The sequence below is a fragment of the Lampetra fluviatilis genome, chromosome 12, assembly GCF_964198595.1.
Source record: "Lampetra fluviatilis chromosome 12, kcLamFluv1.1, whole genome shotgun sequence".
Lineage (NCBI taxonomy): Eukaryota > Metazoa > Chordata > Hyperoartia > Petromyzontiformes > Petromyzontidae > Lampetra > Lampetra fluviatilis.
In genome coordinates, this window is record NC_136286.1 from 12,878,472 (window position 1) to 12,895,991 (window position 17,520).

General features: G+C 43.1%; 1 protein-coding gene across 9 annotated transcripts in view; it reads right to left on the reverse strand.

Moving 5' to 3' along the window:
* Positions 1 to 17,520, reverse strand: part of KCNIP2 (potassium voltage-gated channel interacting protein 2) — a 362,371-nt gene that overhangs the window by 53,364 nt on the left and 291,487 nt on the right. The window contains exon 1 of one of the 9 annotated variants that reach the window (XM_078861682.1): positions 16,151 to 16,650. The exons of 7 other annotated variants lie outside the window; for them this stretch is intronic. In XM_078861682.1, the coding sequence (XP_078717808.1) occupies positions 16,151 to 16,262 (112 nt within the window). In that variant the 5' untranslated portion in view covers positions 16,263 to 16,650. Of the gene's footprint in view, positions 1 to 16,150; positions 16,651 to 17,520 lie in introns of those variants that run through there. One more of the 9 variants, XM_078861686.1, reaches the window with a different exon arrangement.

Genomic DNA, 17,520 nt, shown 5'->3' on the forward strand with positions numbered 1-17,520 from the left:
GTACGTTCAAACAAACCCCCATAAATGAAACAACATGGGGAGGCTTTAATCCAGCGGTGGATTGGCAAAGAGCTGCAAGGTGTTTGGCAGGAGACTGCTTAGGTTTACCTTTGGACGAGACAGCCAAATGGAAGCAACAACCTCCAGAAGGGGTTTTTAACCTCAAGGTTATTTTTTACCTGGTTAAATGAAGGTAAAATAAGAGTAAATAAATAAATTCACTCTAGATTTGAAGTTTTCGTGACTGCAAGAATCCATACTCTTTGGTTCTTTCGGTAAAGTCACGAAGGTACAAAATAAATAAATTCACCTTCCATATTTTGCAATTGTATAAGTACTGTCCCCTCTCCCTCAACCCCCATGTAAACCCATGACCTATTTATGCTTGACCAAATTTTAAATATATTCTCCATCCTAGCCCATGCGGACCGAGCGCATCTACCCACTCATCATACTTGAGTGCCCACTTGTGCATTCAAGTCCCCTACATGTAGAACATCATGAATGAGTCTCGTGTGCTGCACAAACTCAAGCACACCGCTAAACATTCTCTTGGCATCATCTGCCGTCTCGTGTGGTGGACAGGCATACAATCCCGCCACATCACAGTATCTAAACGTCACCCTAACTTAATACTCCTGATAGATGCTTCTCACCCTGTTGCTTGCAACGCTATAGTGTGCAATCATCCGTCACCATCTCATTTCAATCTATCCATCTTGTCTTGTTGACCCCATAAATCACAGCGTTGCTGCGTCCAAATATGCCGTAATTTATTTTAACCCCGCGCTGCTTACAGTTTGACAAGGTTGTCTTGCCAGAGGGTCCACGTGTCCTATATAGTATTGGTCAATCAAGAAAGTGTCCAATTTGTACCCATTGATTTTTTTTCCAGCATACACTTCACTTTCCCTGCCAATGCCGCCATGACTGGTGGATGTATACTTCACCATATTGGTCAGTGTGCAGGTTTGCCAAAGGGAGTACATTGTATCTAACCCTCTCACTGAATATCTATCATTATTGCTGCCTCATTCCAGTCGAGCTACTCTCAGTATTCCACTGAAGAAGAATCAGTGTCACCTTTTGAGATATAGTAGAAAAGATCAAACAGAATGACGTTTCTTGTTGTCTTCAAAACAATCTAATTCCTAGCAGATACAACTTTTCAAGTTGAATGCATGTTTAAGGCATGCTCTCATTGGTATACATTACAACTAAAATAGTTGATAGACTATCCCTAATGTGTTGTATACATACTGTGAGTGTGTGAACCACAGGATTCTTGGCTCCCCCACTGCGCTTTGCTATTTGTGCTAAATATGTTAAGCAGCATATATTTAGCCCAAGTACTGGTTGCTACTTGGCTTATTATGGAGGGGAAAAAAACTAATCATACGCAGATTACTTGCTGGCAGCAGTCCACACGCGAATTTGCGAATAACACTGCGCTAAAAGCGAAAGGGTTACCAGAGTTGTGAAATGTTAACTCCCTCAGCTGGTATACAGGAGACGTCGTAGATTCGATCCTGATCCTGATGCCGAAATATTTGGAGTTTGCGCGCTCTCCCCGTGGTCGTGTGGATATCTAGACTACATTTCCACGTGATAAGCCACTTCGTTGAGCTATAGTTTGTGGCCAGGTCGCTTCTGAAAAAGAACTCTACAGCTCAGTGGGGGCCTTACCTGGTGAAATAAAGCTAAACATTAAACATTCAAATATATATTTACGATGAGATTTTGGCCAATGCTCCCGGTTTCATAGCACGTGAGTATGTTTTTCATTTAGAGCAGTTTATTTGACGAATGTGTAGAATTAGTTGAACCGTAGCTTTGGTAGATCGCCATACTATATTCTGCGCTAATACAATAATACAAGTCAAAATAAGATGACAAAAGGTGGAATTGATAACCAAAACAACTCTGGGCATGCATTAACGTTCATCAGCCACCAAGTTAAAACTTTCAGCAAATATGAATGCAATTCTTAGACAGGGCATAATCTAAATACAATGTCCAAAAACACAGAGTTGGAGAGTGTTTTTTCCACAAATAATTATAAAAAAAAATAATCTGTGTTACACACGTCTTAGGTGCAAACTAGTTCAGTTTCCTTTGGCAAAGAGATTTGAACACCGCAATTAGATTTTGTTTTATTCATCTCTAATCCGAGGTAATTAACATCCATTTTGACTGCTAAATCAGGCAAGATAAATAAAGTTACATCTGCTCATGCAAAATTCAGTCAGAGTTACAGATTCTTTGTTCAACTCTTTCAATATCATACCCAATATATATAATGAAAACGTTCTGCACATTTGTATTAAGCATAGGAATAAATCGAATAATGTTCATATCATAGTTGTTAAGCCTCGGTTGTTCTGATAATAATTATGCACGAGGTTAATCATTTTGTGCGCCATGAAGTTGGGCCATTGCCCGAAACGTCAGATTTTATATACTTCCTTCTAAGGAGGAATAATTGATCGACGTGTTGAGTTTTTCTTGTTAATTGTATTCGTGCACCACTGCCAATGCAGCAGCATCACCAAACAGTTTGTTTCATCACGTTAAGGTCTTGATATTAAACTCAAAATGTCAAACCCAAGCAAGGTTGGACTCGGTTCTTTATCCCCTATAGGGTAAGTCAAATGTGTCCCACTATGTACGTGTTACGTCATCCCAAGTCAACTGTCTAGCCATTCTAAGGACAGACTGACCCCTACGTAGATTATAGGGGGTTTTTCACAAGGTGAAAATACATGACGATTTACCTGAAAAAGGAAAATGCTTTCAAAGTCAAATGCCACGTTCCATTTTGTTTTAGGTGTTTAACGTACGAAGAAAAGCGCTTTGTTACGAAGCATGGACATTTTTTTTTCATGAACTATGTTGGCAATGTACCGGTCCAGTCCAGTGTGTGTACTGAACGCAATGCATGGTGGTGCTGGACATCACACAATGTGGGAGCGAGGTGGAAGCAAGCAATTGCAGTGCAATCTGGGAATAATCTATACCCACACCGTTTATAACTGCCAAAATGGTTAGGATTACTTTTATGTTCGAAAATAGTTTTAAAAAATGTGCAGTTTCATTTAATTGAATGTCATTCCAAAATTATGACATCGCTAAAATTCAATTTGAAAGCATCTGCACTGCAAATGAAACATTGTTATATTTATAATGTCAGATTGATAACTGATGAACAATTTAATTGGGTTTAACTGTGCTTATTGCTGTCTGTATTATGAGATAATAAAACTAAACAAAAAATTATGAGAACTCATTTTACCTTAAAGCTGCAATTTGTAGAAAGTAATGGCTGAGTTAATAGTATTTTAAGTTGTTGTACGTGGTGGTGTTTAAATTAAAATATGATTTCACTTGATAATAAATTCACGAAGAGAATTTAAATACAGGCAAGGAACTTGAGCTATGGTATCGTAAGAATACTCACCCTTTTTTCCACGATTACAAATTTGACATCATAATCTACTTTGCCGCGTATCAACTTTCAACAGAAGACAATGTTTTCTCCGTGATGTCAGAGAAGCAGTATGGAGTGTACCCTCACATATCGCCCTACTCAGAAATTGTTTGGATTATCTTCTTTAAACTTCCGCGAGAAACAGAATCGTGGGCCCACTTTCAAGAGTGGCAATTGAGAGCTACGACACGGGTGTACTTTGTGTGTCCCAGTGTCACAAATGTCCACTTCGCAGCGCATCGTGTGCTCTTATAATTTTGCTATCAGTTTTTTTTAACTAGCAAGCTATGCTTAATACCATTCATATAATCAGTGTGATTATTTTTACATGTGAAAAAAATTGTAATCATGTGTTGCTGCCGGGCACGTTTTATTTATTTTAATTTGTCCGCTTCAGAGCTTAACCCTTGCACGACGAAGGGAGATCATTGTATATCCTGGCATGGTGCATTCGCTAAGTGAGCCACCTTTGTTTGTGGGAAATAATGGGAAAGTAAATTAACTAATAGTAACTGCTTGACCACGTGCCCCCAATCTAAATTGAACCAATCGTAAGCAGAATAAATGGCGATGTGTGGATGCAGCCGTGGTGTCATACTGATCCACACTGGAGGTCGTCAGTTTGATCTCTCGCCGTGGTATTTTAAAGAGGGCATGTGTTCCTAAATCCCACACTCTCTACGCATCGAGCAGCATGGGTGGGTACACCACAATCGGTCGGCAGGTTCGTGTGTGGTGGGGTAAAGAGTGGGTACTCCCAGCTCTTCCAACGGAGCCGCTTCCGTCAACAGTGCCGTGAGCGGAAAATTGCAGGGCTGCACCTTCATCTTTTACTCGAATATAATTGCAAAGATAAATTTGGAAACTAAAACAAAAAGTTTACATGGCTACAACTTACGTAAACTTTGCCATGATTTATTGCGCCAGAAAACGGTATTGTACTCGGGTGTTCTTGTCTGTAATGATATACGTGAAATAAAAGTGCATTTGAACGCATGTTTAACACAAGTCGCCAAACGTGAGAGTACGACAGCTGAACACGTGAGTTTTAGTTCATTCAAGATGTCTAAACATTTAGCTAAATTCTGAGTTAACAAGGATGCCATATCTGCAACGAAACTAAATGTGGGTAAAATAAAAATCCACTCAGTGGCTTATTGGAGTGCAACTCAAACATGGGCCTCGCATTATCATGGAGACAGCAGAAGCGTGAACGTTGCAGGGCGACTGCACCAACAACAGACACGACAACCACCACTGTCCGAATGACCGTTTATCCCCATATTTAAATCACGCGTGCCAAAATAGTTACATAATCAACGTTTTTGGGTTTAGATCGCGTTATTTACAAATGTGTCGTAACCCTCCACCACCCGACACGGCCAATCAGTATAAAAGTGTCACGTTGTCAACTTATTTTACTGATTGGCCGTGTCGGGTGGTGGAGGGTTACGACACATTTATAAATAACGCGATCTAAACCAAAAAACGTTGATTATGAATAATATTGGTCGCGAAAACCTACGTGTTAAAAAGGGTTACACTTTAATGGGCCCAATGAAAGAAAACTGCCATGCCGGGAAAAGGACACTGCCAATATTATTATTATTATTCTTTTTTTAAGGTCACTTTATGAAAAATATCTTTTTGTGTGCATGTGATGTGAATTTTAATTTTGACTTTTTGGCCAAGGGCAAACATTGGGTATTATGTTCAAGTCCGCGGTATCTCTGCTCACCCGAAGCGACAGATATAGCTCTGAGCCCATCCTTGGCCTCGGTCACGTGGGATGGGAACACCTGTGGGGCACTTCCCCCATTAGATCATTAAGTCTGCTTTCCCCAGGCCACCTGGAGATCGTTCAAGCCATGACAATCCCTTGAAGCAGAATGAACACAAACCTCCAATGCTCTGTCAGGATTGAAGCTGTAAGCAGCCTGTGTCCCCGCCACCTGTTGCAACAAATGTAAGTCCACGAAGCTCAGTTGTAGGATCTGTTCGAATCCAATCCATGTATCCGACATTAGAGATAAAAGTATCCACTGCTTGTCTTAAGTCCCATCACGTACCGTACAATCACATGTGTGGCAAAAGTGATTGGATATAATAATTACATTTGGTGTTCCGGTCCGGATTGCGCTTAAGGCATGTCCAGTGTCCGTGTTAGCTTCAGCGAAACGTACAACTTAATATTGGAAATTACTTCGTCATATTAGCCTGTCCTGTTGGATGCGATGAGTTTCTCAAAAGTAATTTAACTTTAGCCCGATGACCTTTCTTCACGACCAAAAAGGACGAATGCAGCGTCACCAAATCTCGTGCTCACGACAAAAGCAGTTTCTTTATCAGGCGAATATTTTATATTCGCTAACACGCACACACCTTCGGGCTTTATATTTGTTTTGACATTTCAAATGATAGTTCAACAGCCCCGCAGTGTTAGCTTCATTTTTAGGCTTTCAAGATCGCTAACGGTATTGTACTCTTATCTTGCCATATGGCTGCACAGATTCCCAAAAGTCTTAATACATTTCCGCTCTCTGTGCAAACACACATGGTTGAAATGGTAAACAGTGTCGCTGGTGATGTGTGTGTGTGGTTTTGAAAATGCATGTACTAATGTACTGGTGTGTAGTAATTCATATTTCGTAGCATTTTTTATTTACATGACCAACCATACCCATTGGCTGTGTCGGGTGGTGGCGGGTTTAACCACACATTTATGTTTACGCGATCTAACCTCCTGCTACGCGTTAACATGTGCAGTATCCGTCCCCTCGCTCGGCAGAGGTACAACTTCTCCCCCTCTTGTAACGCCCCACGCAGGGCATCTGCAGACCTCGTAGAACTTACGGGCCACTCCTCTGCACGTGCCGGTTTAATATAGAAGCGTCGGATGGACCCCGCACCGATGTACACATTGAAAATACGAACCCCGTGACGCGTTGCGATGGGCCTGTGAGTTGTTTCTTTAAAGTAAAATAACAAACAAATTAAAACTGAGCAGCATCTGTTTCTTAACAGCTCTGGGTGTTTCCATCAGCCGAACCGAGTGCGACTCCATTGGAACCTCATTTGCCAGTAAAAAATATGACTCCTTGTAAAAAAAAGGTGTCAGTTTTGTTGCCAGGTAGAAGGGTAAAAAAACAATTATCATATTTTTTTACTGGCAAATGAGGTTCCAATGGTGTAAATGCTTACCCCGAGCTCTCATACTCTGATGGTGCATTGTCTTTGGGTTGTGCGCCTTTTGGCGTCATCTGGTCCAACCCATGTGAGACTAGGCTCTAAGAAAAGCTGTCTCGGGTGTGGACCAATCAACTTCAAGGACAGTGCATATCATTATCAGAGTTATGTTTTTTTGTTTGCATTATGACTGCAGGTATTGTGGTCTATGCAAACATGACTCCTTGTAAAAAAAGGTGTCAGTTTTGTTGCCTGGGTGCGACTTGTTCCTCTCTTCTTCTGGTGACAAAATACGAAGCCTCCTTGGCTTGCGCACATCCGCTTGAACACCACTCTCAAAGAAGCCGGAGAGATTGGGATGGCTCCGCCGTACACACTTCATACGTGGCTTCGACAGGAATAGTTTGAGGGCTTAACTGCACTGCAGTTGAAAGCTGTTGAAAAACTGCCCATTTTTGCTTCGCATCTTACCTAAAACAGCAGATCTGAGTAATATTTCAGAGCCCTTCATGACACTCCTGCCAGATGAACGTCTCCCGAGGTGGGAGATGATAGCCATCACACAGCCCACCTGTTCAGTGTCCCATCGCACGACAAATACCACTTTACGTGATCTTATACAGATGTATATAGCGCCTTAGTGCAAGGCGCTTTTCAATAATTACAACGTTGTACGTTAGATGATATTGGTTAAAATAAAGAGTACTCTTGGAAATCGTTCATGATATCCGATTTCAGGTAATTATGTGTAAATCTCGTCAGAAAAACGATCCTTTTAGGGGTCAAAAGACCAGCCACAGAATAGGAGAACCTGCATTATTGTTTCTAAGGAGAAGTTTGACGAAACTTCACCACATTTGTCAGGGAAATTTGGGGGGCTCTCTGGAGGAGACTGCTGTATGTTTGAATGTATGTATGGTGAGCTTCTTTCACACCGTACGTAGCCAACCGTGCTAATCGGAGGTGACTTTTGAAGAGTTGCCATTTTAGCCCCGCTGTAGAAGTTTCAACTGCAAAAAACCCCCCCACCAATTAATCATTATGCAAATTGTATACATTCATTTCTATTTAGAAGCTATCACCATTATTGATATTTCCACGCACGTGTTTATTACGCTGTGCTCAAGTACACATCGTACAACTGGCCAGATGCCAATGGGGTTGGAGAACTCGACTTGGAGGTGTTAAGTTCACATCCCTGTCGGGAGTGGACATCTCCCATTGCACATCCGGGCAGTTGCGTAGTGGCGATTCTTAAAGTCAGGTAAAAAAAAATGTCGGTGGAGTACAAAAACTAGCGCAGGTAAACGGTGGGCGTTGCAGCCTTTCGTCCCACGTGGGAAGTTCAAAGGGCATTGGTGCCATGGTCAAAATGGGACCGCACCATTACCTGCTGTGTTTAGTGTGGAATTAAAATTGACAGTTGAGCCGTCACCCCCCTGTGGGTTGAGTAGAAACAAGTAAACCCGTAAAAACAAAGTTTTTCACTATAAATCCTTTATATGCGTGGCGGCTAGAGTCTTCTCGTCCTCTGGCTTGAGATGGCTGCCATCTATGGGTCAGATGATTGTCTGCCAGTATTAAGCAATTGGTAATTAAATATTTAATTTGTTTTCCCTAAACAGTGTAAAATTTTGGGAATTTTTTTCACGAACATTAATTGTCTCGCACAACGAGTCTGTGTGGAAAATGTCAGCTCGATTGGATCACGGGAAGTGGGTTAAAAAACGACCGAAAGATTTGCACGGTCGTAAGCAAGCACGCAAGCAAGGAAGCAAGCGAACTTAATATAAAGGATTTTAAAAGGCACCGAGTTGTTGTGGTCGGTGCCTTGCTCTAGGAATGTGAAATGTCCACCAGTGACTCAAGACTATCAACGCCGATGATGATCATCATCATTATTATTATTGCCCGTCGCTTTGACTCGTTCCGTATGGATGTTACAGAGTGACGCTTTGCACACGAAGACGGCAACTGCGTCGTGCACTTTGAGGCGTGCTTCTGCGCCCGTCTGGAACGCTTCTTCCTTCCGATATTAGGAAGCCACTGGGCACTATGCACTTTGAAATGTTAGATTGAAATGTCATTTCTTTAGAACTGCTTTTTGTATGAAGTTTGTCATCCTTTTCCCACACCTCCCATTAGCACGGTTGGCTACGTGCTGTGTGAAAGAAGTTCAACATACACACGTCCACAGGGACTCGTTGAGGGCACACCCCCGACCGGAGAATGGCCCCGACTGTGACACTACGGGGCATCTCCTGGGGGTGTCACATCCAATTATCCCCTTAACAAGCCTCGTTTTCTTTTACAGACGGTTTTCTTTAAACGCCGACTTGCGCAATCGTTCCACTCTGTGCGCGTCGCTGGGTGTTAGTCACTGAGTTCCAGACTTCCCATCAATCGAGGACCTCAATTTCGGGATAGTTGTTGAGCGTGCTCATTAGGGATCAGGTAGGAGCCATAGGATTCGTTGCATTTGAGAACGCATCTATGCCAAGGAGACTGTAATTCCTTTTTTTTCTTCAGGCACTAAAGAATTGTCTCTCAAAGGTACTGGCCCACTTGCCTAAAATGGGTATTATCCCCATGGGTTGCCCTGAAATCTGCTGCATATTACTGGCACAATTATCAGGAGTGCAACATGCATATAATTAAGGTTACATGTTTCCGCTAATGCATAGATGCGCGGGTAATTTCTGAGCGTATATCTGTCCGTGTGCTTTTCAGTGTTTATATCATTGCATTCGTACGTGTCGACATTTACATCGCGAGACAAGAGAGAGGAACGCGTGGATCAGAAAGCGTACGCAGGTTCAAGACACGACTGTACGAAAGAGGTGGGGGGGGGGGGGTTGGGCAGGACACGTGGCTCGAAATGATGATGACGACGACAGACGGCCAAGAATATTGACGAAGTATCAGCCAATGGATGGAACATGTCCAAACGGAGATAAAGCATGTACCTGGTGGATTATTACACGACGTGTTTGCAATAGATGGCAGTCGATTGATCATGGCCGATGATGGTGGTCGGGATGAGATACGAGTTCACGTCGCTTGCGGATGGTCGGATGATAAATACTCAACCGGAAAGTCGCCGCTTGCAAAAGCTGCCCTCGCCGTCATCGCTGCATTAATTCAGACGAGGGGCCGCCGAGTTCAAGGGGACGCATAGAGGGGATTAAAGCATGCCAACCAGATGAGGTCGCAGCGCAGTAATGCCCTGCGAGTGTGCTCATCATACGGGACGTTGAGTGTCAGGGTGCGAGGATGTTCAGGGGAGGGGTGAGAACCATTTCAGCAATCTGAGCTGCACTGTGCTGAACTCTAAGCTGCATTTCGAGCCCGTCTCTGATGATTAATTCACACTTGTCCGCAGAACATCTCTACCGGAGCGCTCCTGTCCTCCTGATGGTTCACCAGAAGGCCAGTTCTCTGATCACGACGCAATTCGAGGCAGGAATTTTGCCGTGGGGAATTCACACACAGATGAACTTCGATGATTCAAAATACCAACGTTTCCTCGGGGAGGAATTTGTGGCGCAGCCTGTGATGGCAATGAGAAATCAAGTGTGCTTAATTTCATGGTGTGTATGAGCACTGCATGCGACCGATATATTATTTAAGTACAGGTGAAATCTGCTCATTAATGTGCGATATTTTAGTACATTTTCATAGACGTGTTTTGAGCCCTCTAAACAAATCGTTTAAGCATGGCTGCGATATACAAGATGGATAACCTGACATGTGGATCATATGCAATGAAGAGCATACAAATACCTACCAACACTTGAGGATTTTTTTTCCAAACTATAAGAAAAACACGCTTTCAAGATTGTGCATTGACCCCCTCCCCGCCCCGTGTGCATTTTAATGCCTGCTCGACTCCATATAATCAGGGAAGGTGACCACATTTTGAAATCAGTTCCACACCAGTGAATGAGTTTATAAAGTGATGAATGCTTGCTATCCCCCCCCCCCCATTGTGACCGGCTTATTATGTGCCTGGCTGAAGGAAGTAATTCTCTATCATTTCTATCGTCTTTTCTTCTAAATTGCCTTCAATGAAATACACCTCTAACGTCGCACGGACAGACAAGACTGACTTTATGTCGCCATAGTAGTGAGATGTTAACTACCTCGCCTGGTAGACAGGAGGGAGTGGGTTCGATCCCGACCCTGACGCCTGTATATTTTGAGTTCTCGTGTTCTCCCCATGGTCACGTGGATTTTTCTCCGAGTCCCCCGGTTTTTTCCTCCACATTTGCGAACATGCACTTAGAGTATTTGGCTACGATAAATTTCCACATGATACGCCTCTTCGTTGAGCTATCATTTATGGCCAGGTCACTTCTGAAAAAGAACTATCCAGTATTGCTTAGTGGGCATCTCCTGGTAAAATCAAAACGGAAATTATTTATAGAATATGAAAAAAAGCCTCGTTGAGACTGCAGATTAAGAGCTGTTCTTTTGAAGTTCTACAGCCTCCGTAACTCCCTTCGTTTCAAGACTCCAGATGATCCTGGATGCTGCTCTCAGCCTTCTGACTCGCACCCGCGAACGAGATCAACTCACCAATTCTCGAATACAAATTATGACCAGAATCGTACGTAAGATCGCCCTCACAGTTTTTAATATCCTAAATGGCATTGCTCTGGTCTATCAATTTCCTTTCGTCCCGCCCCACTTCTCGGGTCGCATACTGCACTCAAACAGCCCAGGCCTCCTGGCGAAACCCAAAATTAATCTCCAAACTGTGGGAGGTTGCTCCTTCTCCTTGGTTCTTTCGGTAAAGTCACGTAGAAGGGGAATAATAAAATAATAAATATAAAACATAATAAAATAAATCTCACGATGCTTCGGCCACAACGCAAGCAGCCGTCCTCAGGTGAAGAACAGGTCTGTCGGGAAGACAGCGTCTGAATGAAACACCACCAGGCTTGGAGCGTATATTTAAGCTGGGTTGGAGGGGGAAGAGCGCCTTGACAAAATAATTTGCATATCAAGAGGAATTTAGCCTTTTATTTAAAATTGTATTTTTATTATTTTATTATTTCCCTTCTACGTGACTTTACCGAAATAACCAAGAAGATGAATCCCTGCAGTCACGAAAGCTTTACATCGAGGTTGCTTCTTCTCCTCTGTTGCCCTCGTGTTTGGGATGTCTTCCCTCTGGTTTTCCACACCGATGTTCTGCCTTTTCTCCTTCCTACAGTGTTTTTTTTTCCCCACCCCATTTCCCACACCATCTTCAGTCTAAATCACCATCTTTCCCGATGTTTCCTGTGTTTCCGCCGCAATCATTACACGTTGTAGTAAAGTTTCCCATCTGATTGGGGTGACGCTGGGTGATGTATTTTGTGTACGGTGTGTTGTTCCCCTGTGTTTTTGTTTTGACTTTATTACTCTATTTAATTAACCTAAATGTGCTGTTTCTGTTCATGGCTGCCCTCTACAGCATCTAGAGATTGTTATCGTATTAATTAGATGCTATAGAAAATTGTAATCCTTATTATCAAAACTATTTGGGATAAACTATTATGTTTTCCTCCATAGGAATGCTTTGTCCTGAAGTGGCTAAACTGTCCTCCAAATGTGACGGCCCACAGTTGAATCCTACATTGCAATATGCTTTTCCAAGAACACAGTTTAACAGTAATATCCTGAAATTCAAATTGTGGTGCCACAATAATTAACAATTCAATTTATTTGAAGACGGCATTAGTTATTTAAGAAACATTTACATTATTGGCCACTATATAGGTGTATACGTTGTGATCTTTAGTCTTGATACAACAATATTCCGCCAGATGGCTAGATATTTCCCACGGTCGATGATGCTTACCGAGTTCACATCTCGCGAGCTCTTCTTAACACCTCATGATGCTGGATGTCATCACCAGCAAAACGCCGTACTGTCTGTAAAATTGTCAAACACGTTGCTTGCCATTAAGTCAACGTGGCGGTTTTGCTATTAAACCAAATAAATGTGCATATTTGGCCATGTGACAAGTTGATTTGATTGACTCCGTTGGACGGTGGAGGGTTATTGGATGAAAACATTTTACAATTGTTCTCGCTTAAGAGGCAACCGTTTAATTGCATAGCGGCGTGAATGGGCTATGTGTCGTGACGTCAACGGGCTATGTACACTTACCTGTAGGGGCAGACACAGTCCAGCAGGGGCAGTCGCAATATCCCTATCCCCGGAGCAGGAGGGGGCTGCGGGGTGTCCTGGGATCCCCCGGAGCCCCCTCTGGAACTCTCTAGAAGGTAGGCGGAGCCAGGGCTGACGCACCGCTGCTGGGTATAAAAGCCGGAGGGGCCAGTCCAAGACAGAAGCAATAAGACCAGCTAGAAAGGACCCTGGGACCCCTAGCCATGCTACCCTTGTCAGGGCCGGGACTCTGTGTGGCTCAGTGATGAGACTCTGGGAATCCCCGGCCCGACGTCCTTGTGAGGGCCGGGTCCGAGTGGGCCAGAGGTCGGAACCCGCACCCTGGCTTGGTCGGGGGTTAGAGTAGCCTCCCCTAGGCACCCGTAGCCAGAGGACCCAGAGTCGTGGTCCCGTGTTAGGGCACGTTAGCCCGGAGGCAGTACCTCCCCAGGCAGTGGGTACAGAAGGGCCGTTGCCCTGAGTGAGCCGGGGCTGTATTGCCGTGAATTGTGAATACAAGTGTTGCTTGCAAGATCAGCCTCCGACGTCTCCAGAACTCACTACACTACATTTGGTATCAGAAGTGAAAATGGACACACGTCGGAAGACACGTACCTGCATCGCGAGACGTCTATCATGCACCTTTCAGTATGCCGCACGCTTCACATTCTCATGACGCAGGCTGAGTGGGAGGAACCCGTTCACTCAGTGCTGGGATTATATTTCTGGCAATCACCTATGCTTAAACGTTTCTGGGAGGATAAACTAATTTGACGAGAGCATGAAAATAAAAAGCATCACAATCCTCAACAAAAATTGCTCTCATCGGCAAGGCATATAATTAAAGTTGATTGATTGCATTCAATAAGGTTTCCATATTGTTTGTATATTTTCACTTACGTCACAGTGTTTATTTTACCAATTTGAATGTTTGACAACCAATGATCAAATAAAAACGTTGCACTCTTTAGCTGTATCTTCACAAAATCAGTACACAAACCCTCCTCCAATTAATTAATTATCGCCACTAGACCTCTTGCGAGCAGGCGTCACTCCTATTGTCGCTTTAACTCTTGAAAGAAGGCCAAAATCGAGGACAATCAGAAATTCGTCAGAATATTTTGTTGTTGCCCCTTTTGAACGTGTACTGGTGACTTTACTGAGAGACTATTCCAAGACTCACTGCCCACGTGAGCGTCCCTGCACGGGGCAGGAGTATGAAGGTGCTTCTGGTTTAGACGCCTGACACGGCATGAACTCGCTGAGCCACGTAGCCACCTCTGAGCTGGAGGGCATTTGAATAACAATGTAGACACCAGACACAAGATTCCCTGCAAATTAGAGCATGGAAGAACTATTGTTCCCCTGTACATTTGAGTATCAAGGGGCTATTGAATAACTCTCTTCTATTTGGTTCGGTAACCAATTGCTTAATTGTAGTTGAAATAAGTTTCCGTAGGCCATTGGAAATGCCACGGCGAAGTAGCAGCGTAGAGAAAATAGATGCCACGATAAGTAAAATGTAACCATGTCTCAATATGTAAATTCAAATGTTGATGCATGTTTTGAGTATCCACTGTGCATATTCAAGATGCTTAGAAAAATGTCAACACTTACATGGGACTATCGTTTTTAATGGAAAAAGAACGGATAATACTCTGTAACATAACAAATGTATTTTAATAGCTTCAAAAAGTCAGACTCCACTTGTTCGCCATCATTGTCAACACATGCCTGGAATATTTTCCAAGTGGTCTCCAGAGCCTGGAGGCACATTTCTTGTGATATTGTTGTAAATTCTCAGAAGGGTTAAAAAAGATTAAGCACCCTGTATATGGGCATATGGGCATATGCACAGTGGCATTGTTCATAAATCAGAGGTGCTGCATAACTTGCACTAACTCCATTGAAATATAAAGTGAAATTAGTAGCAAACATGTACTATAATTTAAGATTGATTTTACAATTTGGACAATTTCTGCGCAGCACACAGTATGCCGTGACTTTTACAAATATCACAGATAATGGTTAAGCTTCATTATTAATGCCTCCGATGCTTAAAGTTCAGCAGAAATGCAAAAACAAAACCTTGGTTGCTGCTCGTGTTCCTGTTGTCGGTTTTATGCCAGTGTACTTTATTCTATTTTGATGTCCATGTAATAGCAAAATCAACAACGTGAACCATAATTAATTGCAAATTACTGAGGAGCGTTTCTTAACATAGATTTCATTTTCCACGTTACGCAACACGAATGTGCATATCACTTGTCTGTTGTGAGCAAAAGGGTAATTATACAGGACCGACTGTAAGCAAATTATTTTTAGGGCCTATGCGAAACTACATTTGTAATTACAGGCACCAGATGTGGCCCACGGAGGTAATTGAAGAGTGACTCTGTGCTGCGCTGTTCATCGAAATTCGGCACACACCTGCCAGACGGAGTTTTATATTTATTTATATTTACTAAATAGAGGAGAGCAATCCACTTGCTATAACATACAACGGGAAGGGTTCTTCCTCCACTCAACACCTTCAAATGACACTGATGGCTATGCTATAATATCGTTTAATAAAAATGTTTGAAATAAAAAAAGTTTGCCAAACACATAAGTCCAATAATGAATGTGCCTTAGCATTTGAAATGAAAGTTGGATTTCAATCAAGGGATGAACAGCGGCTTACATCGTGTTATTAATTAATTTTGGGGCAACGGTATTTTTCAAATGGTGTCATAAAACCACACATTGCCGCCTATAAAGTAGGGGCAATTGTTTAACCTTCATCAATTATTAAACCTAATCTGGACAATGTGAATTCAGCGGCTAATCCGCGTGTCGATAGAGTATTTATAGCGGCGCTACGTTGTGGCACTCGGGTTCGATATTTAGCGCAAACAACAAATGGTCAGTTGCACAATATGACACAATAATTACATTGAAAATAATTCGAACACGATGGACACCGACCACCGCTCTTTGTCGTCCCATTGCTGGACGAACATCGTTCCACACAGTCTCAGCACTCTGGCGAGAGGGAGTTGGCGAACACGGCGGTCGAGATATCATTTTCCACCGATTATTTTTTTTTGCCGTGGCAGGGAATCAAACGCGGGCAAGCGGGTTCACAGTGCATTCTGCTAACCGCTGCGCGAGGGCTCCCCTCCAATTAAAACCATATACCACTGTACGAATATTAAATTCAAAAGGCTCCTGTTGAGAACACTTTTTTTGTAATAAACCGAACACAGATGTCACCGATGTGCAAGTGTAACGAGACGAGTGACTGCTGCGTAGCTTGAGTTCCACTTCGCACTTACCCTCTGACATGTCGATAAATCCCAGCACGTGTAAGATTTTTAGTCCGGCACAAAGAATAAGCACAATCCCAAAAGTCTGCAGTCCTTCCGACTCCCAGTTGATGTCCCACATGCTTTTAAAATCCAAGCTCAGCAGCGATTTCAATGATTACTCCCCGTGCCAATTTACATGGCCGAGATATGTCCATCCGAAGGTATGATCGAGTAAGTCTTGGCTGGTAATTGCGTCTGAACAGACCTTTGAGAAGAAAAGAAAACCCTTAGAAAAACTTGAAAAAAACGGCACTCGTGGTCACAGTCCGCATGGCGAGATGTTCGCTATATCCATCCAAAAGCAAATTGTATTCCTACCGGCTTCTTCAGAGAAGACGAGCAAGTCCACAAAGCGATGAGACGTAAAGATGAAGGGAACGAAAAAACACTTTCCCTAATTTTTCAAGGAACGAGATGGGGATTTGTATCGACGCACCGCGTCGTGCGAGACACAGAGAGGAGAGCGCTTGCAAGCGCGCGAGAGTGGAGGGTGAAATTGTTTTTTTCAGAGCTGCAATCTGTCTCCCTCTGCAGGGCGTGCTCCAACACGAGGAGTGGGAGGAACCTTCCACTTCACTCTCTCCTCAGTCCGCCAGGCAACTCCGAGAATTCCCAATTTGCATTTCAGCTGAACGCCCAAGAGTAAAAAGATTCCCGCAGCTTGGCCACCACAGGGCCGCTGAGAAACGACAAAGTTAAGCCTCCAGAAGTCTTGCTGTGACATTGCAATTGCCGCATCGGTTTATCAACTCGTGATCCACCTGTCAGGTTGATTTTGCGATCACAACAAAATGCATTGCTTCAGAAGACCGCGTGGTCAGTATTCATATACGCCGTGATGCATTTATAGATACCCTCCTCCACTGGCTAATCATCACAATATTTCGACTCTACAGGTGATTCAATCATGGGACCTCCTTTGCCAGTACAAAAATATGATCATAGGTTTTCCTCTTTTTTATGGCAACAAAACAGGTGTTAAGAGTATGTTTTTTGTTTGCATTCTGACCACAAGCATTGTGGTGGATGCAGACATGATTCCTTGTAAAAAAAGGTTTCGGTTTGGTGTTTTAACATCTTAACACCTGTTTTGTTGCCAGAAAAAAGGGGAAACCCCGATTTTCAGGTGATTCAATGTTGTGAAGGCGATGGCTCCGTTTATTAAATAGGAACAGAAGAAAGACAGGTGGTGGCATGTATGGATGGAGATTGATGGATCTGTGGCGTACACATAATGTTGAGCTGCGCGTGACCGTAAAGGAAAACGATTTACAATTTGTATCGTAAATTCCGTGACGCAGGTTTGATTTAAAATGTAACCAAACTGAAACAATGTA